The following is a 22,410-nucleotide window of genomic DNA, read 5'->3' as shown; positions in this document are numbered from 1 at the left end:
CATATGTGTGTGCCAATGCATTCAGTGGTTTTTGATTGACTGGAATCCTGTTCGATATATTATACATAATCATAAGCCAACAAGTGGAGAGATGAACAAATCTATTCCATTCCATCTCTGAAACCAAACACGAAAATGTAACCATTCTGTTCTTTAGAATTGTCTATACTAAACACAGGGACGGAATCGATCCATTCTAGTTGAATGGAACCATGACATTTCATTCCACTTCGTTCCCGAACCAAACACACCCTAACCACTCGCCCACAGCGTTGTTTCTGACAATCATTTCCTTTTCTTTCTTTTATCCCTGTTGTCTTGCTCTTCTTCCTTTCTTTACTCTTAAATCCGTGAACTTTTTTCAACTCGTTGATTTTTGTTTTTCAAAATCGATGAACCTTTTTTTCTTCTAAATTTGTGAACTTTTCCAGAGTTATTGATTTTTTTTTTCAAAAATCGATGAACTTTTTCAAAATATACGAACTTTCTTTTGCAACATTGATGTACTTTTTCTGAATTAGTGATTTTTTTAAATCGATGAACTTTTTTCAAAATTGATAAGCATTTTTTCAAATTTTGAACTTTTTTGAGAAATCTATGAACCTTTTTCGAAATGAATGAACTTTTTGAATTATTGTGAATTTTTTTGAAAATCGGTGAGTTTTTTTCAACATCAATGAACTTTTTAAAGAATCGATGAACTTTTTTTAGTACATGGACCTTTTCTAATTCGTGATTTTTTAAAATCTGTGAACTTTCAATTTTTGTTCACATTTTTTTTCAAAAACAATCACGTTTTCCTAATATGTATGTGCAGTAAATAGCGCGCTGGATTTTGTTCTTAAATTTCACCAGTGGCTATGAGCTCTAGTTGTTATGCGACCTACATATATGAGCTAAACCGTGCGAGTTCAGTTCCTCGTGGGAGCAACTTTTTTCCGGATTTTTTTGCGCAATAAAATCATTTTCCCTGCACTTCGTAGTTCTGGGCCGGCCCATCAGGTATAGGGCTCTCGTCCAGTATATGTATATCGCTAAACCAGGTGTGTTTGGGCCGAGCCTCCGGAGGTGTAGAGAAAGCTCAAGCTCAAGCCTACTGGTTACCTCGAAAAGAAAAGAAAAACTTGTTGATGAGTAATAAGTACTATATAAGCATGTAATATCTTCTCTTCTAGGGTTGGTGTAGCATTCGCTTTCCAATCCATCTCTCAGCTGTCTCTCTCTAGCCTGCCTCCTTCATCCAAGGAACTGCATCTGGCCTTCTCCATGGCCACGGCTGCTACCCAATATGTCTTCCCGCCGGTGGCCGCTGCTCGGCCTCTGCCCCTGCGTTGCTGCGGCTGCTGACAGCAGTGCCGGTGGCGACTGGCCACTCCGGCTGCTACTCTGCGTGCGCTGCTGTGATCTCTCCTTACCGCGCAGCCGGCCCTCACCGCCACTGGGGATCTCGCCGGCGAGAGTCTCCTCTACGGCACCCGTCGGTGGCGGCTGCTCTGCTTCAGCCTCTGCCCCTGCGTTGAGGCAGCCGTGCGGATCTGCCGGCTGCCGGCAGCAGTCCTGCCGGTGCCTTGCGCTAATCTTCTCCTGTCGACAGATGCGGCTGGGCTGATCCGCCGGCTGCCGAAAGCACTCCCGCCGGTGCCCTAATCTGTGCCCGCGGACAGCTGCGGCTGCGCTGATCCGCCGGCTACCAACAGCAGTCCCGCTGGCGACCGGCTACTTCGATCCGTCTGCTGCTACTCCCTGCGACCTCTCCCTCCCGTGCTGCAGGCTCTCACCGCCACCGAGTTCTCGCCGGCCAGAGTCTCTCTGTTGCACCCGCTGGTCATAAAATTCCTCATCTGCTCTGCTCGTCTCAGAGCTCCTGATCTGTTTTCTCGTCGCGCCTGCCTTCTCTCTTGCTTTCTCTCTCGAGTTTTTTTCTTCAGGGATTCTCTCTCGAGTTAGTGCCCCACCCACCACCAGCAGCAATCAGTACAACTGTACAAAGATGCGACCTCGTGTCGTTCTCGAGTTTTTTTTTCTCGAGTTAGTGCCCAGCCCACCCACCACAGTAGCAGTAGTCATCCAAAAAAAAAAGGATGTGACCTCGTCTGTTCTATTGCGTTTTGCGTTTGAGTTGGTTTCCCGTCAAAGGAAACACTCGACTCGGGCGTGGGTGCAGGCGTCCACATGCAACTAGCCCTAATCCCCATCTAAAAAAAACTAAACCTCATACCAGCCGTGGTTTAACCGAACCGGGGCCCATATTAAACGATAGGATAGATCTGCCTCTCATCCCCTACCCCGACACCCGATGCTGGATCCTTCTTGCCGGCCGGCGGCCATATGCTTCTGGATCTACATGCACTGCCTCTCATCTCCATGGACTATGGTGGCCGGCATTTTCCTCTCGTCGTTGGTTCCGTCAACAAGCCGACGGCCACGAATTAAGTAAGTACTCAGACATATACATACCGTGTCCTTTGTTGTGTATAAATGCGCGTCGATCCAAACTATCCCTTCCCTTAAGAAAATATACCAGAAATTTCACATTAACTACACGGCATCTGTTAGTTTTTCAATTCCTATCTTTCTGTGGGCATTGATCCGTGGTATATACACATATTGGAGGCACCATCGCTCGGGTTGTGCAACGGCCGGTGGCGAGATCTACCTGCCCAAATGTCTCTCGTGATAATTGGATTCAAGCTCCCTCTCAAACACTGAGTTTCTATATAGAGACATCCGGCCATGATAATACATTTTCATTTATTGGTTGCAATAAGGTCCGGCCTTCAAACAGTAGGTAATACTCTACTACTATATTTTATTGTTGTTGCTAATACTTGCTAGATTTCTTCACATTATCCCTTTAAATTGTTTTTGCTTTTACCTGTTTTCACTTTTGTTCTACTCTCCACTTGCCATAGCCGGCTTTCTTTTAATTAGCCACGATTCATTTTCACCTGTCGTTCAGTAGTGGCATGTATAACAAACAGAGGCGTGCAGTCAGCACAGAGGTATGTTAGATGTGTGTCCCTGTTAATTTGTAAACTGAGTGTCCGCATCTGGTTCCAAATAGTTTGGTTGAAGTAAATGTATTATACTTATGCAACTTCCATGTAAGGATAATTAAACTAGTACTCACTAGTCATTATTAACACTAGCAAAAATGCATGTGCGTTGCAGGGAAAAAAATATATCATGTTGCGTGATAATTCGAAAGCGTACAAATTATTGTTACAGATATAACAATGTTGTTACAAAAAAAGATTGTAAATGAGTCAATTATTCGCCCATGACGGTGCAAATGATCTCTTAGCAGTAAAAACAACACATCATGTGCTTAAGACATCACTACATGTTATGTTTCTTAAGATAGGCCCAAAAAGTTGAAAATAGTATGTCAACAAAATAAGATAAAAAATAATAAAGTATATTTTTAGTGACAAATATATAAACTCATAAAGGAATAAAGTATTTTTTAGTGACAAATATATGAAAGTAAGATACATTATATAGTATTGGTGCTCATCAATCTTCTCTCGCACATCCCATGATGACTTGGGGACTACACATGAGCAATCAGTGGTTACCAAGCTCTCACACATGTACTGGATAGCATCTTGGTCAGCTGGAGATAATAAGAACAGAATGTCAAAACTTCGAAGGCAAAGATCCAAAGAAGAAACATACTGAACTCTTGAAACACATCTTCTATGCAATTTCTTAAATTGTTTCTCACGCAAACTTACTGTACCAATCACTTCCTTTGACCGTATCATATATATGCCACCTATAGTCATCTTCAGACGTCCAGAATATCTTATCTCAGTCAGCTTGGCGTAACACACAGCCAGGACGGATGGTTTTGGAGTCCTCTGAACCATGCTCATCAAGCCATTTCTGTCCTCCACAGATCGGAAGGCTTTCCGGGACAGGGAAAGTTCTGCAGCAATCTTCAGTTGTTCAACCCTAGTATCAAGGTACAACTAACAGCTTTCAGGGCAGTCAGATCAGGACGATCTCGAGATTTGTTCAGATTTGATGGTTTCTGATCATGTCACACAGCCTACGTAACTCGATGGATCTTTTGTACTGCTTGCAAAACTAAAAGGCATTGTGCGCAGCCATGGCATACAACGCTTGAAGCTTGGAGTTGTTCCTCAACACCTCCAGCGCCGTCATGTATGTGTCCCACAGAAACTTGAGCCATGGAGTGTCAGATCGGCCCTTCCCGCTGACGTAACTGAGCATTAGGTCCTCTGGTGCTTCCAGATCATGGACATTGAGAGCCTGTGCCTGGTGATTCATGGCCGCCTCCCCAGCTTTCTTGTTGGACAGATGCATGAAGTGTTTGACAACATCCTCCAGAGTCGACACATTGTTGAGTTCCTGCTGGCAGACGATTCTGGAGTACTGAATGAGGCCGTCCTTGGCGAATCTGCCTTTCCTCAGATCCACGCACAGCTCCATGTACCTCTTCATGACCTTCTCAAGAGGCTTCTGCCATGACCAACATCTTTTTGACGTGATGAGATCGTGCAGCGCTGCAGGCGCTGCCGGCTTCTGCCCGACGTGGATCAACTCATCTGCTTTCTTCAGAGCGCTCGAGCAGAGGGACGCGAGGGGGTGGCGAAGGATACGCGAGGGGGCGCGAGGGAGCGACCGATGGCTGGCGGAGGGAGGCGAGGGGGAGGTGAAGGACAGGCGAGGGGACGCGGGGAAGCGACCGACGGCTAGCGACGGATTGGTGTTTGTGCAGGGGTTGGGGGAAAATCATGCTGGTGGCTCGTTCGACAACCAGGGACGAATCCTTTTTCTCACCTAGCGGTGGCAGAAGCTTTGTAAATTCTGCGACATGAACCGTGGGTTTATTTCCATAAAAGTCAAGGACACTTTTGCAAAAACACCGCGACGGTGAACCCGACAGACTCAATCCGTGATTTATTATTAGGGAAAGATTTTGAGTTTAATGTTCTATCTATTTATAACTATCAAATTTCTTTAAAACACATCTGAGCAAAAAGTACAACAATTATGTTGGCGTGTAAAGTTTCGTATCGGTTTCCTTTGCTGTTTGTCACAAATACAAATGTTTGTCACAAATACAAAATTGCATTTAATTGCTACTACTTGTTATATTTGTGTGTGCCACATTCCAACGGGTTTTCTTTGATTATTTTTTGGTCTAACATTGTATACTGTTGTAAGTAGTATTTTTTTACTAAAATGTTAGAAATTGATATCCAAATTTAATTGGTGTTGCTACACCCAACTCATTTAAAATATTATGTTTTTTCAGTTGGTTTCATCTTTGAACTTATGTCATGTTCACGATAATTTCCTAGGGAAAAATAATATTATTCCTTGATTCCTACAAAATCCATTTCTTGTGCGTTTGTAAGAGATATAGTTATAGGCATTCCATTGGATTGAAAATGATCTTCTTTGGCTTAACATTAATTTCACGGATGCAAACATCCATTTGCCCTCTCGCTTCCATAAAATTTGAGCGGTAACATGTTGTAAGGTGCCGAAGTGTTAGGTTTAGCTAACACACATGAAATTGGGGGGAAATTGAAATTTTGACTAAGAATATCATCTTAGTTATTCAAATTTAATATTTCTATGAATCCTATAATTGTTTTCTTGATTTACATAGGGTTAGTGCTTTTGATGTCCAAAACATTACTTTTTGTGATATGGAGGGAGTAATGATCTTTGTTGTCCTTTATTCTGATTTCTGGATGTCATAGGTCTCTCCGAGCTTCGTTTGATTCGTCTTTGTCTACCTACCTTCAACTGCACATGACAGTCTCAATTTTTTCTCCATCTACTTCGTCTCTCTCGATTCCTCCTTCCTTCAGTTTGTTTGTTCATCGTGCTGATTGGTTACATATAGTGATGGCGGTTGGTTATATATTTTATGGCGGTGGATGAAACATTATTTGGAATACCCCGTAAAGAAACCAGCCGCACGAAGGAGAAATAAATCATTGGTGAGTTTTTTTAATTATGGTACCTTGAGTAGGTACACATTTGAGTTGTGGCTACCATTTCTTCAGATGATAAAGTTTATCAATTTCCTTTTTATAAATAGGATTGAGTTTATCAGGCTATTAGAGTTTTGTTTTCGGTCATAAATTTAAATGGTATACAATATAATATGATTTTGACTAATATGATATAATTTATCTAGCTATCGGAGTTTTACTTCGGATCATAGATACGAGATGATATGATAAACCATGATTCTTGATGAATATGATTGAATTTATCTAGCCATTGGACTTCTATTTTTCTTTGTCACAGAATATGAGATGTAAACTATGTCTCCTAGACTAAATATAAGTCACATAATTATGCATGCAGCCAAAGTTTTAGAATTTGAATTTGTCTTCCAGAATTTTGTTTATATCATATAACATTTGGGAAGCTCATCATCAATTCGTTGTGGTAGCAATTTTCTTAACAAAAACAACAAGACATCCGTGGTCAAGTTCATTTGGATTGGTGGTTTGTTCCTTATGTTCTGACTTCCCTATATATCATGTTGTGATACCGGTGTATAAAAAATGCAGTTAGAAGCTAACCCACCTTGTACTCCATAAGATCAACTCGGTAACATGATTTGTCCATTAAATTTTTTTCCTCTAAATTACCCAATTTTATAAAGTTTTTGTCAGTTTGACCCATTTTCATGTTTTACCCATTATTTTAGAAAGTTGCTCCAAGTAATTGTTTGATAAACACCCCCAAGGGTTTAGCATGGACAACTAGACCCGAAAGCTTTGGGACCCTATGTCGCTCCCTCGACTGACACGGGCGCAACACTATCACCGCCAACCACCGCCCATCCCTTTCCTCCTCATCGCTGTCTACGGGTGACACTGGGCTTGGTGGCGGTGTGGCGGCTCGCCTTCTCATGTGCAACGCTTGAGGGGCACGAGACTCTCTGCTACGCGCGCAAATCTTGTCCGGCGTGCAGCGGCGTGGCTGCCGCAAATCCCCAACCCCACGACGCAGCTGCAAACCGGCAGTTGAAGTCCCTCCACCCCCCAGCCACCACTCCTGTTGCGTTGGCGCCGCTGCCTCGGCCACCCCACCACCACCATCCCTTCTTGCACCACCGCCGCATCCACCTCGCTGCATCCCCGCCCATTTATCCACGTCCTTGCATCGCATCCCTGTCGTTCGCTTGCACAAGCCGCCACCTCGTCGCTGTCCAATTTCGGCCGCCTCATCCCCCGACGGTGTCATATTCCCTCGATCTATCATTTTGGCCATCTGACACCTCATTCGGTCGCCACTCCACCGCGAATCGACCATTGTTGCCTCCCCATCTTGTGTCGTCGCGCCGCCGCCGTGCAGTCAGGTCTTGGTAGTCCATCCGCTATGCCATCGAGATCTCATGTGCCGAGTCGCGGATGTGGCTCATCACACACCTACGACAAGCACGAGGTCCGCACGTGCGTGTATAACCACGCGGCTTGGAGGCTTTGTCGACCCTTCTCATGGAGTACTTCTTATGGGGTTTCAACATTTTTGGTCGCTAAAAATTGTTAAAAATGTGAAATGGGACTTGTGTTATGTATGTGTTTCAATAGTGGGCTGCAAGGCCCACGCCACACTCCTCTGAGTCTGCTATAAACCCTAGAGCCAGCTACTCCTACTCAAGCCGCCGTCGTTCTTGCGCTCTCCTCTCCCAGCAAAGAGACCTCGTCAGATCTGCTCCGCCACTCACCTCCCAGCTCTCCAGCTGCCCCGAGCTCGCGTAGTCGCTGTTCCCAGCCCACCCCACTGCTGCCTCCACCAAGTTCCCGTCCAACGGAGGTAGGTAATGGATGCAGATCCATACAAATGGACGTACGATTGGATTTTCCTTCGTTTCTTGCAATGCGGTTCTTGCTCAAGTTTCTGGCGGTGTGGGGGGCTGTCCCGTGCAGCTGCACAATACCTGTCGTGGGTTGATGTAGTAAGATCTACTACCTCCATTCCAAAATAGAAGACGTTTTGGTAGAATGGAGGTACTCCCTCCGTCCGGGTTTATTAGGCCTAAAGACAACTTCTCTTAGACCAAGACACATAGTAAATTGCTCACATTAATTCTTTCATTCCACTCCCAATGCACTCTCTCACATGCATGCAGCCAATGAAGAAATATGCATGAAGTGAATTAATTTCCCAGCCATGGCACCAACAACAATGACTTTCAATACAACCAATGAAATGGTTGCATGCATGCACCTTTCCAAAGCAAGGCCTTATAAAAAGGGACATGCTTGTGATGCTGAGAGGCCTAATAAACCCGGACGGAGGGAGTAGTACTTATTTGTGTGGAGTATTTATCATTCTGTGCCATAAATGTAACTGGATCTGTATTGTTTTACTTATTATGGAAAGATATAGTGTTAGGGCTTGTTCGGTTGACAGAGAAATGGAGGGGATTGGCAGGGATTAATGGGGATTAAATCCCCTACAAGTCAAAATCCCCTCAAATCAAAGCCTTAATAATTCCAAACCCGTCCTTTGCTATTGTATATATAGTTTTCCAAATTCGGATCTGGTAGTAGCGTTAGCAGTAAACAAATTCATGTGAATATGTTATCATTTATAACTGATGGCAATTTGTTTAATATGAAATTATGAATAGAGAGCATGTCTTTTGGGATGAGGCTTGTTGCCATGGCCAGGCGGGTTGCCGCCACCGCCACCACCACCGCCAGCGCCAGCCCATGGGGGTTTCACCGCTACTCATCCAGCGCTACCGGTGAGTTTAAAATATTAGAATCTCGCTACTCATCCAGCGTTATTGGTGAGTTTAAATATTAGAATCTTGTGATAAGAATTTGATTATGATTATATAGTTTGTGCTATTGATCTTCATTCTTCAATGTTTGAGACCTTGTGTTGTTGCTATTAGTAGTCTAATTATGTTCTGTGATTGCTATTTAGGTCTCATGCACCCACGGTTTGGACGGATTGGCTCAGATGGCCTTCCTGAGTCAGTTGATTGGACAAAGCAGGGTGCTGTAACCCCAGTATCAAGTTAAGGGGATTGTGGAAGCTGTTGGTCGTTCGCCACTACAGCATCCATGGAGGGCATTAATGCCATAATGTCAAATTGTCTTGTGAAGTTATCAGAGCAGCAACTGCTTGACTGTGTTACCTGTTCTTCCGATGGTTGTGAGGGAGGTCGTGTAGTTCCAGCTTTCAGGTACCTTCATAGGAATGGAGGGCAAGTTTTGAATGATGTCTACCCATACACAGCTGAAGTGAACACTGTCCACAAAAGAGTAATTGTAAGTTGCATATTTACAAAATTGTCCGTTCTTACATAGCAGTCCTGCTCACGTTGAGAATTACAACTCACCAATCTTGTGTTTTTGTGGTGCAGGCACCTGCAGTATCTATTGACGGCTTTGCTTTTACCTATGGTGGTACCGAAAAAAAACTGAAGGTGGCTGTAGCATCACAGCCAGTGGTGGTTGCTTTAGGGGCAGATAAGGCATTTGTGGAATATGATGGTGTAAGTTATTGCATTCTTCTTATCAAATGGTTCTTATCATTCTAACTAAGGAAAGTGCGGACCTTCTTTGTGCTGTAATGGTATACGCAGTATACCTTACTGGGAACACGTAGGAAAATTTTAGGACAAACATTAGTTTCTCGTGTTACCTAGTTATAGATCAGACAAATAGAATGTGAAACTGAGATGAAACTAAAGATGACAAGTAAAGAACTTAAATGATAAGCTTTTACCTTCTTTAATTAATGTTGTGTGTTTGTAGGTTTCCTAAGTTTGTGTGTTACTTCTATGACATGTTGCCTCATTGTTGTAGGGTGTTGTGGATAGCAAGAACTATACCCTTGCTGAACTGTCGACAATTAAGTTCAGGGGTTCATATATTGGGCACTACGTTACTGTTGTAGGTTATGGGATAACAGAGTTTGGTGAGCTTTTTTGGCTTGTCAAAAATTCACGCGGGGCAAATTATGGTGAAGATGGGTATATCAGGATCGCAAGGGAAACTGGCAAGGAGGGAGGTGCTTTTGGGATTGCCAGGTTCTTCGCGTATCCAGTCAAGAAAAATGGGAAGAATAACAGAAGGTGCATGGTGAGGTCTGAGGCTGAGCTGTATGGTTGCAAGTGTATTCACTGGATATGATGAGCCAGAGGACACATTGGATGTGATGAAAGCAATGTGAACATGAGAAATGAGTTGAGCGTGCCCTGCATGCAAGTTATTCTTGTAATAGCCTAGGGAGGTCGCCGTGTATCTTGTGGACTTAAGAATCATTTTGAACCTGAGAGTGCTGGGTAGGTGAAGTTCATCGCTGCCTGTTAATCTTAAGTGAATTTCCTGATGAAACCTGCTTGTTATCTTTTATCTCTTCGGAAGTAACAGAGCAACCTGCAGAATTAGTAAGCCTTTTGTTGATATAGAATTGTTATTTGATTGCTCTTCTAACATGGTTCAACAGTTAGGGTCCTGCTCACAGGTAAAGTATACCGGTTTAATGGGCCATGATTTGTAGTGATCTCCATACGCATCCTCCTGGATAATCCTTCCCCCTAAAGGCCTTGTTATCTAGAACAAATATGCTTCAGGATACTCCCTCCGTCCGGAAATACTTGTCATCAAAATGAATAAAAGGGGATGTATCTAGATGTATTTTAGTTCTAGATACATCCCTTTTTGTCCATTTTGATGACAAGTATTTTCGGACGGAGGGAGTACTTGTGTAGTGTCTCGGCATACAGATTTTGGGGGAAGATCATGCTTCAGAAGAAAGACGATATGCTAACATCATCTGGTTTGGCTAACTAGTAGAATTGGGTAGTTGAGCTGGCTGGTAGAGGTAAAACAATGCCAGTGTAATTGTAATTTTAACCTGCATATGGCATCTTTGCTTGGTTACTTGTGATGCCAACTGATGACCACCACTTCAGTTAAGAAAATAAGATAATTAAGGTTCCACTACCATGCTGTCCTGATGTCCCTGCCTTGCTTGTTGGTGTGACACGTTCTGAAATTTTAGCTATGCTATTTGTTCAGTTGAGTGCCAGTTATGTTCTGTTTCAGGAAAATAGAGAGTGTCAGTCGGTTGAGTGTTTTAAGATGATAAATTCATGCGGGCCTACTAAATTTCGCTGGTTTTGTGTTGGGGGGGGGGGGGGGGGGGGGGGGTCTCAGTGACCGATAGCGGTGCTCTTGGGCAGAGATCATTGAACAGAATTCATGCCATTGTTATTCATTTATAAAAAGTGATTATATTTATAATCCGTAGTACTGCAATTCTATATTTCAACTGAGTTCTGAATAATTCTTCATCAGCCTACTGTATAGTCTATACTCAAATGATGTTTGTTTGGCGTGACATCCTGTATGCGTCTGTTACTGTTACTAGCAACACATGCGGTTGCTACATCTGTCAATACAAAAAAATGCACGAGTTTGTTTAGATGGATGTAGATTTCAGAATCTGTCCTTTACTATCACTTAGTCCATCTCCACCGCACGACCCCATCTTGTCCGGGTGCGTCCGTTGGGGTAGAACGGACGAATTATGCGGCCCAACGCGCGGCCCCAAACGAACAAATGTCCGAAATCCGTCCGTTTTCAACCCATCCCCGGCCCAAACTTGCGCCGAGTTTGGAGTGAAACGGACATCGCGCGGATGGGCTCGCCGCACGCCCTTGTCCCCCCGTGGCCCGCCTGTCGGGGACACAAGTAGTCCCATTCGATTCCAACGCCTCCATCTCCCTCCCCCGCCCCGCCCCGCCGACGGCGCCGCCGCTATTCTCCGGCCGCCTTCTCCACGCAGCCCCCGACCGTCCATAGCCAACCATGCCTCGACATGGCCGCCACCACGCGCGCGCTTTCGCCGTAGTTTAGGCCGTCGATCGGAGGAGGTTTGGCCGTCGCCGTCGTAGCCGGCGGCAGAGGGGATACGACCGCAGGCGACGTACCACGACAGCTTCCGACGAGTGCTCCAGAGCGGCCAGTAGACGGTCGCCGACCACACCTGCATCGAGGTGATCATCCCGGCCACTTTACCACCACGACTGCAAGGTGTTCGACACTTTGCCCACAAAGGTATGGACAGTGGTGATGAGTTTTTCGTCCACCACTTCATTTGTTCATCGGACGATTTGTCGTCGGATGATGAAGATCTTGTGGTGGCTGCACTGGTGGTTCACGACCAAATTCAACGGCAGCTTCCTCGGTACACGGGGTCAGTCCCTGGCCGTGCTCCCAACCTGAACCGCAACAGGGAGAGAGGCCACGCCCTACTCTATGTCGATTACTTTGCGAACACCCTGCTCTTCAAGCCGGATAAATTCCGTCGCCGTTTTCGTATGGCAAGGCATGTGTTCGTATTCGAGAGGGTGTGGTTGCTCATGACCCATACTTCGAGTGCAAGACGGATGCCCTTGGCAAGCCTGGATTCTCCTCTTACCAGAAATGCACTGCGGCCATCCACATGCTTGCATATGGAATTCCAGGCGATCTGATGGATGAGTATGTGCGTATGAGTGAGACAACATGTCTGATGTCAATGTACAAGTTCTGTCAGGCTGTGATCGAGGTGTTTGGCCCTGAGTACTTGAGGCAGCCAACTGCCGCTGATACAAAGAGATTGTTGGCGACCAACGCAGCTAGAGGCTTTTCAGGCATGCTTGGCAGCATAGATTGTATGCACTAGGAGTGAAAGAACTGTCCATTTGCTTGGCAGGGCCAGTACAAGGGGCATGTCAAAGCTTGCACTGTCATATTAGAAGCGGTGGCTTCGCAAGATCTTTGGATATGACATTCTTTCTTCGGCATGGCAGGTTCTCACAATGATATCAACGTGCTGCAGCGTTCTCCAGTCTTCGCAAGGCTTGCAGAAGGCCACTCCCCACCTGTCAACTTTGAGATCAACGGCCACCAGTATAACAAGGGATACTATCTAGCTGATGGTATATATCCTCAGTGGTCAACTTTTGTGAAGACAATCTCGAAGCCCCAAGGTGAGAAGAGAAAGAGATTTGCCCAAATGCAAGATAGTGCTAAAAAGGATGTGGAACGTGCTTTTGGTGTGCTTCGATCCCGATGGGGTATCGTTCGATACCCTGCAGTGTCATGGGATGAAAGGAAGCTTTGGGAGGTGATGACTGCTTGTGTGATCATGCACAACATGATCGTCGAGGACGAGCGTGATGACAGTATCTTCGACCAAGGATTTGATTTTCAAGGTGACAATGTTGAGCCCCTGCATCAAGAACCAGCCATGTTTGATCAGTTTGTCCAGTTCCATCGTGAGTTGCGTGATTGTCACACTCATTTGGATCTTCAAAATGACTTGGTTGAGCACGTGTGGGATCATATTGGCAACCAATAGATGTATTGGTTCATTTTATGTTCATTCAAGACAATTTTGATTTGGTTGTAAAACTATTTATATTAGAGACAACTTCGATTGGGTTGTAAAACTATTTTAATTTTCAAACAATTAATATTTGGACGTGCAAACTTGTTTTGATATGAAAATATGGGCATTTAGGCCCTGGTGGACGGGATGGGGCAAACGGATGTGGCCGCGCGCTGGGCGCCCGGACACGACCCCATCGCCCTACCCAAACGGACAGAATCCGGCCAAAACGGACGTCCGTTTGGGGTCGCGCGGTGGAGTTGGCCTTATGTCGTGGGGAGGACTACCATCTATGGAGCCATGCAGCCTTTTGTGGTTGGCAAGGGGATCACGCAATGCACAAAGAGCAAAAACAACGAGGCAGTGCAGGGGAGAGGCGATTTTTACCCAGGTTCGGGCCACCCGGAGAGGCAAAAACTTTACTTCTGCTTTTGGGTGTATTGGTGTGTGGATGCACAAGTACAAGGAGCACTCTGTCCCGGCAAGGGCGCAAGGAGAGAGCCACTACGCGTGCAAGTGTGTCAAAGGATCGAATCCTTGTCTAGGTTGCCTTGGGCCTCCTTCTATATCTCAAGGGGCCACCATAGTGGCAAAATAGGCATTACATGTTGATTAGATAGCAAACAGTGCTATCATACCTAACTCTGCCGGGTTAGGACAAAAACAATTAATGCTTCGTTAGGTGTCGCATGGAGAAGTAGCCTCGGCAAGGCTTTTGCACCACTTGCCTAGCTACCTCTTATTAACTTGACACACCTTCTGGACGGGTGTCGATAAAGGTAAATCTCCCTCCAGCAAGCTGACACGTGTCCGACAAGTCTCACCAAACTACATGTGAGCTCGACATCTCATCGATTAGTGACTAGCTGCTCGGTGAGGTGGAGCGCTAGTAGTTTTAGCGAGGGCTTGCCGGCATGGAGCTTGTCGGGCCTTCGTCTTGGTCTTGGCCTTGCAGGCTTCTGGCTTGCCGGCAAAATAATGCTTTTGAGAGCTCATTGCTCTGCTTTGATCTTTGATAACCCACAAGTATAGGGGATCGCAACAGTTTTCGAGGGTAGAGTATTCAACCCAAATTTGTTGATTGGAAACAAGGGGAGCCAAAGAATATTCTCAAGTATTAGCAGCTGAGTTGTCAATTCAACCACACCTGGAAACTTAGTATCTGCAGCAAAGTGTTTAGTAGCACAGTAATATGATAGTGGTGGTAACGGTAACTAAAGTAAAGGCAGCAAAAGTAATGTTTTTGGTATTTTTGTAGTGATTGTAACAGTAGCAACGGAAAAGTAAATAAGCGTAAACCAGTATATGGAAAACTCGTAGGCACCGGATCAGTGATGGATAATTATGCCGGATGTGGTTCGTCATGTAACAGTCATAACATAGGGTGACACAGAACTAGCTCCAGTTCATCAATGTAATGTAGGCATGTATTCCGAATATAGTAATACGTGCTTATGGAAAAGAACTTGCATGACATCTTTTGTCCTACCCTCCCGTGGCAGCGGGGTCTTATTGGAAACTAAGGGATATTAAGGCCTCCTTTTAATAGAGAACCGGAACAAAGCATTAGCACATAGTGAATACATGAACTCCTCAAACTATGGTCATCACCGGGAGTGGTCCCGATTATTGTCACTTCGGGGTTGCCGGATCATAACACATAGTAGGTGACTATAGACTTGCAAGATAGGATCAAGAACACACATATATTCATGAAAACATAATAGGTTCAGATCTGAAATCATGGCACTCGGGCCCTAGTGACAAGCATTAAGCATAGCAAAGTCATAGCAACATCAATCTCAGAACATAGTGGATACTAGGGATCAAACCCTAACAAAACTAACTCGATTACATGATAAATATCATCCAACCCATCACCGTCCAGCAAGCCTATGATGCAATTACTCACGCACGGCGGTGAGCATCATGAAATTGGTGATGGAGGATGGTTGATGATGACGACGGTGACGAATCCCCCTCTCCTGAGCCCCTAACGGACTCCAGATCAGCCCTCCCGAGAGATATTAGGGCTTGGCGGCGGCTCCGTATCGTAAAACGTGATGATTCTTTCTCTCTGATTTTTTCTCCCTGAAAGCCAATATATGGAGTTGGAGTTGGCGTTGGAGGGCCACCAGGGGGCCCACGAGGTAGGGCGGCACGCCCAGGGGGGGAGGGCGCGCCCCCCACCCTCGTGAGCAGGGTGTGGGCCCCCTGGTCTTCATCTTTGGCGAGGATCTTTTATTATTTATTCTAAGGTGTTCCGTGGAGTTTCAGGTCATTCCGAGAACTTTTGTTTTCTGCACATAAAACAACACCATGGCAATTCTGCTGAAAACAGCGTCAGTCCGGGTTAGTTTCATTCAAATCATACAAGTTAGAGTCCAAAACAAGGGCAAAAGTGTTTGGAAAAGTAGATACGACGGAGACGTATCAACTCCCCCAAGCTTAAACCCTTGCTTGTCCTCAAGCAATTCAGTTGACAAACTGCAAGAGAAAAAGAAAAGCTTTTACAAACTCTATTTGCTCTTGTTGTTGTAAACATGAAAAGCCAGCATTCAAGTGTCAGCAACTATTATGAACTAACCATACTCACAATAACACATAGGTCTCACGATTACTCATATCAATAACATAATCAGCTAGCGAGCCATAATAATAAAACTCGGATGACAACACTTTCTCAAAATAATCATAACATGATATAACAAAATGGAATCTCGCTAGCCCTTTCTGAGATCGCAAAACATAAATACAGAGCAGCTTTAAAGATCAAGGACTGACTAAACATTGTAATTCATGATAAAAGAGATCAAGTCAAGTCATACCCAATATAAACCAATTATAATGAATGCAAACGACAGTGTGCTCTCCAGCGGGTGCTTTTTAATAAGAAGGGTGATGACTCAACATAAAAGTAAATGGATAGGCCCTTCGCAGAGGGAAGCATGGATTTGTAGAGGTGCCAGAGCTCGGTTTTGAAATAGAGATAAATTATATTTTGAGCGGCATACTTTCATTGTCAACATAACAACTAAGAGATGACGATATCTTCCATGCTAAAGAGATTATAGGCGGTTCCCAAATAGAATGGTAAAGTTTATACTCCCCTTCCTCCACAAGCATCAATCCATGGCTTGCTCGAAACAACGAGTGCCTCCAACATTCAACGGGTCCCAAGGGGAGTTTTGTTTGCAATTATTTTGATTTAGTTTGCATAAAGCATGGGACTGGGCATCCCGGTGACCAGCCATTTTGTCGTGAATGAGGAGCGGAGTCCACTCCTCTTGAGAATAACCCGCCTAACACGGAAGATAAGGGCAGCACTAGCTGATATATGAGCTATTCGAGCATGCAAAACAGAATGATTATTTGAAGGTTTAGAGTTTGGCACATACAAATTTACTTGGAACGGCAGGTAGATACCGCATATAGGAAGGTACAGTGGACTCATATGGAACAACTTTGTGGTTTAGGGAGTTGGATGCACAAGCAGTATTCCCGCTTAGTACAAGTGAAGGCTAGCAAAAGACTGGGAAGCGACCAACTGAGAGAGCGACAACAGTCGTAAACATGCATTAAAATTAATTTACACCGAATATAAGCATGAGTAGGATATAATCCACCATGAACATAAATATCATGAAGGCTATGTTGATTTGGTTCAACTACATGCGTGAACATGTGCCAAGTCGAGTCACTCAATTCATTCAAAAAAGGATACCATCCCATCATACCATATCATAATCATCTCAATAGCATGTTGGCACGCAAGGTAAACCGTTATAACTCATAGCTAATCAAGCATGGCACAAGCAACTATAATCTCTAAATGTCATTGCAAATATGTTTACTTCATAATAGCTAAATCAGGAAAGGTGGTCCAGTCCTTTCAATGAATTGGTGGGAAAACATAGAATCAAGATCTAAATAAGCAGGGGGTAACTCCATGTCACCCTCACGAATGTCTACATCAAGAAAATTAGCCAAGCGGGTTGCATAAATTCCTCCAAAGAAATCTCCGTTATGTCTATTATGATGCAACCTACGAGCTACAATGGCTCCCATATGATAAGATTGGTCCCCTAACACAACACTTCTGAGAATGCTGAGATCAGGGGCACACATGTGACATGCTTCATCCTTAGCATTTATGCATCTACCAATGAAGAGAGCAAAATAATGTATAGCAGGAAAGTGAATGCTCCCTATAGTGGCCTGCGCTATATCTCTAGATTCCCCCACAGTTATTCTAGCAAGAAAGTCTCTATATTCAGATTTAGGGGGATCCCTGATACTACCCCAAGATGGAAGTTTGCATGCACGAGTGAAATCCTCTAAGTTCATGGTATAGGATTTGTCATAAAGGTCAAACATGACTGAAGGAGAATTACGCGAAGATGAAAACTCAAACCTCCCCACAAATAAACTTGTGAGATCACGATACTGGGGGCATTTATCAGCTTCAAAGTCTTCAAGACCAGCATTACGCAAATATGCGTAGAATTCTTCTTTAATTCCCACTTGATTCATAAAATTTTCCGAAGGCCATTCACAGGGCCTCACGAGAGCGTCTCTTGGTGGTTCCTCATCACCATCATGCATTGCAAGCCTGGGACCTTGCTTCCTTGAAGAACCACCTTGGAACATCTTCCTAAGCATATTGTTTTCTTTGAAAAATAATTCTGAAATTTTTAGTAACTTCAAACAAAAGTGAACCAACTTCAATAAAACTGATAGCAACTACTCATACAAGTGCCTAGAGCATATGTCAAGCATTAGAACTACTTGGAACCATATAAATTGGACATGCAAGCTCAAGAACATGGTCACCTATGCAGCACAAATTTGCAATGAATAAAGCACTAGAACAAAAACTAATTGGACCAATGGAGGAGTCACATACCAAGGAACAATCTCCCCAAGCGGTTTTGCGAGAGGTGCTTTGAGCAAGGAGATCGAAAATCGTAGCAAAAGTGGCTGGAACATGAGCTTGAGTTGGTTTTTCGGGTTTGTGTGAGGCAGAGGAAGAAGATGGGTGCAGGGATAAGTGGAGGAGGGCCACCATGGGCCCACGAGGCAGGGGGCGCGCCCTGGGGGGTAGGGCGCGCCCTCCACCCTCGTGGCCAGGTGGCAGCTCCCCCGCGGTAATTTTTGCACTAAAAATCCTCAAATATTCCCGAAAAAATCATATTAAATTGGCATGGCATTCTGAGGACTTTTATTTCTGGGATATTTTTATATTGCACGAATAAATCAGGAAATAGACAGAAAATACTATTTTTACTTTATTTCTACTAAGTAACAGAAAATATAAAGAGGGTACAGAAGGTTGTGCTTCTAGTTTCATCCATCTCATGCTCATCAAAAAGAATCCACTAACAAGGTTGATCAAGTCTTGTTAACAAACTCATTCCGATAACCATGGAACCGGAGAAATTTCAAATAACACTATGTTACCTGAACGGGGATATGGACATCCCCAATAATAAGTATATCATATTTCTTCTTAACAGTAGGGAGAGGAAATTCAAAACCTCCAAATATAATCGATGGAATTTTTCCAATAGAGTTGATACTATGAACTTGAGGTTGTTTCCTCGGAAAGTGTACCGTATGCTCATTACCATTAACATGAAAAGTGACATTGCCTTTGTTGCAATCAATAACAGCCCTTGCAGTATTAAGGAAAGGTCTTCTAAGAATAATAGACATACTATCGTCCTCGGGAATATCAAGAATAACAAAGTCCGTTAAAATAGTAACATTTGCAACCACAACAGGCACATCCTCACAAATACCAACAGGTATAGGAGTTGATTTATCAGCCACTTGCAAAGATATTTCAGTAGGTGTCAACTTATTCAAGTCAAGTCTACGATATAAAGAGAGAGGCATAACACTAACACCGGCTCCAAGATCACATAAAGCAGTTCTAACATAATTTCTTTTAATGGAGCATGGTATAGTAGGTACTCCTGGATCTCCAAGTTTCTTTGGTATTCCACCCTTAAAAGTGTAATTAGCAAGCATGGTGGAAATTTCAGCTTCAGGTATCTTTCTTTTATTTGTTATGATATCCTTCATATACTTAGCATAAGGATTTGTTTTGAGCACATCAGTTAATCGCATACGCAAAAAGACAGGTCTAATCATTTCAGCAAAGCGCTCAAAATCCTCATCATCCTTTTTCTTGGATGGTTTGGGAGGAAAAGGCATGGGTTTCTGAACCCATGGTTCCCTTTCTTTACCATGTTTCCTAGCAACAAAGTCTCTTTTGTCATAAGGTTGATTCTTTGATTGTGGGTTATCAAGATCAACAGCAGGTTCAACTTCTACATCATTATCATTACTAGGTTGAGCATCATCATGAACATCATCATTAACATTTTCACTAGGTTCATGTTCATCACCTGATTGTGTTTCATCATCAGACATAGAGATATCATTTGGATTATCAGGTGGTTCAGCAATAGGTTCACTAGAAGTTTGCACAGTTCTATCATTTTTCTTTTTCTTCCTTTTAGAAGAACTAGGTGCATCAATATTATTTCTTTGAGAATCTTGCTCGATTCTCTTAGGGTGGCCTTCAGGATACAAAGGTTCCTGAGTCATTCTACCAGTTCTAGTAGCCACTCTAACAGCATAATCATTTTTCTTACTATTCATTTCATCAAGCACTTCTTTCTGAGCTTTAAGTACGTGTTCTACTTGAGTGGTAACCATAGAAGCATCTTTGCTAACAAGTTTAAGTTCACCTCTAATATTAGCCATATAATCACTCAAGCGTTTAATCATGAAGGTATTCTGTTTGAATTGTCTACCAAAATAAGCATTAAAGTCATCTTGCTTAAACATAAAGTCATCAAACTCATCCAAGCACTGACTAGCAATTTTACTAGGAGGGACTTCAGCTTTATCATATCTATAGAGAGAATTTACCTTTACTACCTGTGTCGGGATATCGGGAGGTTCTTCAGTAAATAAATAATTGAGATCATATACTTCTTCAACAGGCGGTAAATTAAGACCATGTATTTCTTCAATAGGAGGTAAATTCTTAACATCTTCAGCTTTAATACCTTTTTCTTTCATGGATTTCTTTGCCTCCTGCATATCTTCGGGACTGAGAAATAGAACACCTCTCTTCTTCGGAGTTGGTTTAGGAATAGGCTCAGTAATTGGCTCGGGAGTTGGCTTGGGAGTTGCCCAATTATTTTCATTTGCCAACATATTATTCAATAGAATTTCAGCTTCATCCGGTGTTCTTTCCCTGAAAAGAGAACCAGCACAACTATCCAGGTAATCTCTGGAAGCATCAGTTAGTCCATTATAAAAGATATCAAATATTTCAGGTTTCTTAAGAGGATGATCAGGCAAAGCATTAAGTAACTTGAGAAGCCTCCCCCAAGCTTGTGGGAGACTCTCTTCTTCAATTTGCACAAAGTTATATATATCCCTCAAAGCAGCTTGTTTCTTATGAGCAGGGAAATATTTAGCAGAGAAGTAATAAATCATATCCTGGGGACTTTGCACACAACCAGGATCAAGGGAATTAAACCATTTCTTAGCATCACCCTTTAATGAGAACGGAAATATTTTGAGTAAATAAAGGCAGCGCGATCTCTCATTATTAGTAAACAGGGCAGCTATATCATCTAACTTACGAAGATGTGCCACAACAGTTTCAGATTCATAGCCATAAAAAGGATCAGATTCAACCAAAGTAATTATATCTGGATCAACAGAAAAATCATAATAATCCTGATCGGGAACACAGATAGGTGAAGTAGCAAAAGCAGGGTCGGGTCTCATCCTATCTCTAAAAGATTCTTTACTCCACTTAACTAGCAACCTCTTACGTTCAAGACTATCCTGGCAAGCAAGAATAGCTTCAGTAGATTCAACATTAAAAAGATAACCCTCAGGAATAGCAGGCATATTATCATCATCATATTCAGTTTCAATAATTTCTCTTTCTCTAGACCTAGAAATTTGCTCATCTAGAAATTCACCAAGGGGCACAGTAGTATCAAGCATAGAAGTAGTTTCATCATAAGTATCATGCATAGCAGAAGTGGCATCATTAATAACATGCGAAATATCAGAACGAATAGCAGAAGCAGGTTTAGGTGTCGCTAGCTTACTCATAACAGAAGGTGAATCAAGTGCAGAGCTAGATGGCAGTTCCTTATCTCCCCTCGTAGTTGAGGGATAAATTGTTGTCTTATCGTCTTTCAAGTTCTTCATAGTGTCCAGCAGATATAAATCCCAAGTGACTCAAAGAATAGAGCTATGCTCCCCGGCAACGGCGCCAGAAAAAGGTCTTGATAACCCACAAGTATAGGGGATTGCAACAGTTTTTGAGGGTAGAGTATTCAACCCAAATTTGTTGATTCGACACAAGGGGAGCCAAAGAATATTCTCAAGTATTAGCAGCTGAGTTGTCAATTCAACCACACCTGGAAACTTAGTATCTGCAACAAAGTGTTTAGTAGCACAGTAATATGATAGTGGTGGTAACGGTAACTAAAGTAAAGACAACAAAAGTAATGTTTTTGGTATTTTGTAGTGATTGTAACAGTAGCAACGGAAAAGTAAATAAGCGTAAACCAGTATATGGAAAACTCGTAGGCACCGGATCAGTGATGGATAATTATGCCAGATGTGGTTCGTCATGTAACAGTCATAACATAGGGTGACCCAGAACTAGCTCCAGTTCATCAATGTAATGTAGGCATGTATTCCGAATATAGTCATACGTGCTTATGGAAAAGAACTTGCATGCCATCTTTTGTCCTACCCTCCCGTGGCAGCGGGGTCTTATTGGAAACTAAGGGATATTAAGGCCTCCTTTTAATAGAGAACCGGAACAAAGCATTAGCACATAGTGAATACATGAACTCCTCAAACTATGGTCATCACCGAGAATGGTCCCGATTATTGTCACTTCGGGGTTGTCGGATCATAACACATAGTAGGTGACTATAGACTTTCAAGATAGGA

General features: G+C 43.3%; 1 protein-coding gene across 9 annotated transcripts; it reads left to right on the top strand.

Moving 5' to 3' along the window:
* The first annotated feature begins 1,175 nt into the window (after positions 1–1,175).
* LOC123113205 (cysteine proteinase EP-B 2) lies at positions 1,176–10,358 on the top strand. 9 transcript variants are annotated; one of them, XM_044534386.1, is made up of 6 exons: positions 1,179–2,433; positions 2,614–2,788; positions 8,639–8,755; positions 8,941–9,287; positions 9,383–9,514; positions 9,828–10,358. In XM_044534386.1, exons 4-6 carry the CDS (start codon positions 9,081–9,083, stop codon positions 10,152–10,154), a joined length of 666 nt encoding a protein of 221 aa, XP_044390321.1. In that variant the 5' UTR covers positions 1,179–2,433; positions 2,614–2,788; positions 8,639–8,755; positions 8,941–9,080; the 3' UTR covers positions 10,155–10,358. The 9 variants fall into 9 exon arrangements, 8 of the variants coding, with proteins under 8 accessions (XP_044390321.1, XP_044390320.1, XP_044390316.1 ...); XM_044534385.1 differs by having other exon boundaries at positions 5,888–8,755; XM_044534381.1 differs by having other exon boundaries at positions 5,742–8,755.
* The last annotated feature ends 12,052 nt before the right edge of the window (positions 10,359–22,410 follow it).

This window comes from Triticum aestivum, chromosome 5B, assembly GCF_018294505.1.
Source record: "Triticum aestivum cultivar Chinese Spring chromosome 5B, IWGSC CS RefSeq v2.1, whole genome shotgun sequence".
Taxonomy (NCBI): Eukaryota; Viridiplantae; Streptophyta; class Magnoliopsida; order Poales; family Poaceae; genus Triticum; species Triticum aestivum.
This window is presented reverse-complemented; position numbering and strand designations above follow the sequence as displayed.

Excerpts from the sequence above, each read along its gene's own strand:
- LOC123113205 (XM_044534388.1), top strand. The coding sequence starts at position 9,081 with ATGGAGGGCATTAATGCCATAATGTCAAATTGTCTTGTGAAGTTATCA. Across the intron at positions 9,288-9,382 it reads CTGTCCACAAAAGAGTAATT|GCACCTGCAGTATCTATTGA; the intron begins GTAAGTTGCATA and ends TTTGTGGTGCAG. Across the intron at positions 9,515-9,827 it reads CATTTGTGGAATATGATGGT|GGTGTTGTGGATAGCAAGAA; the intron begins GTAAGTTATTGC and ends TCATTGTTGTAG.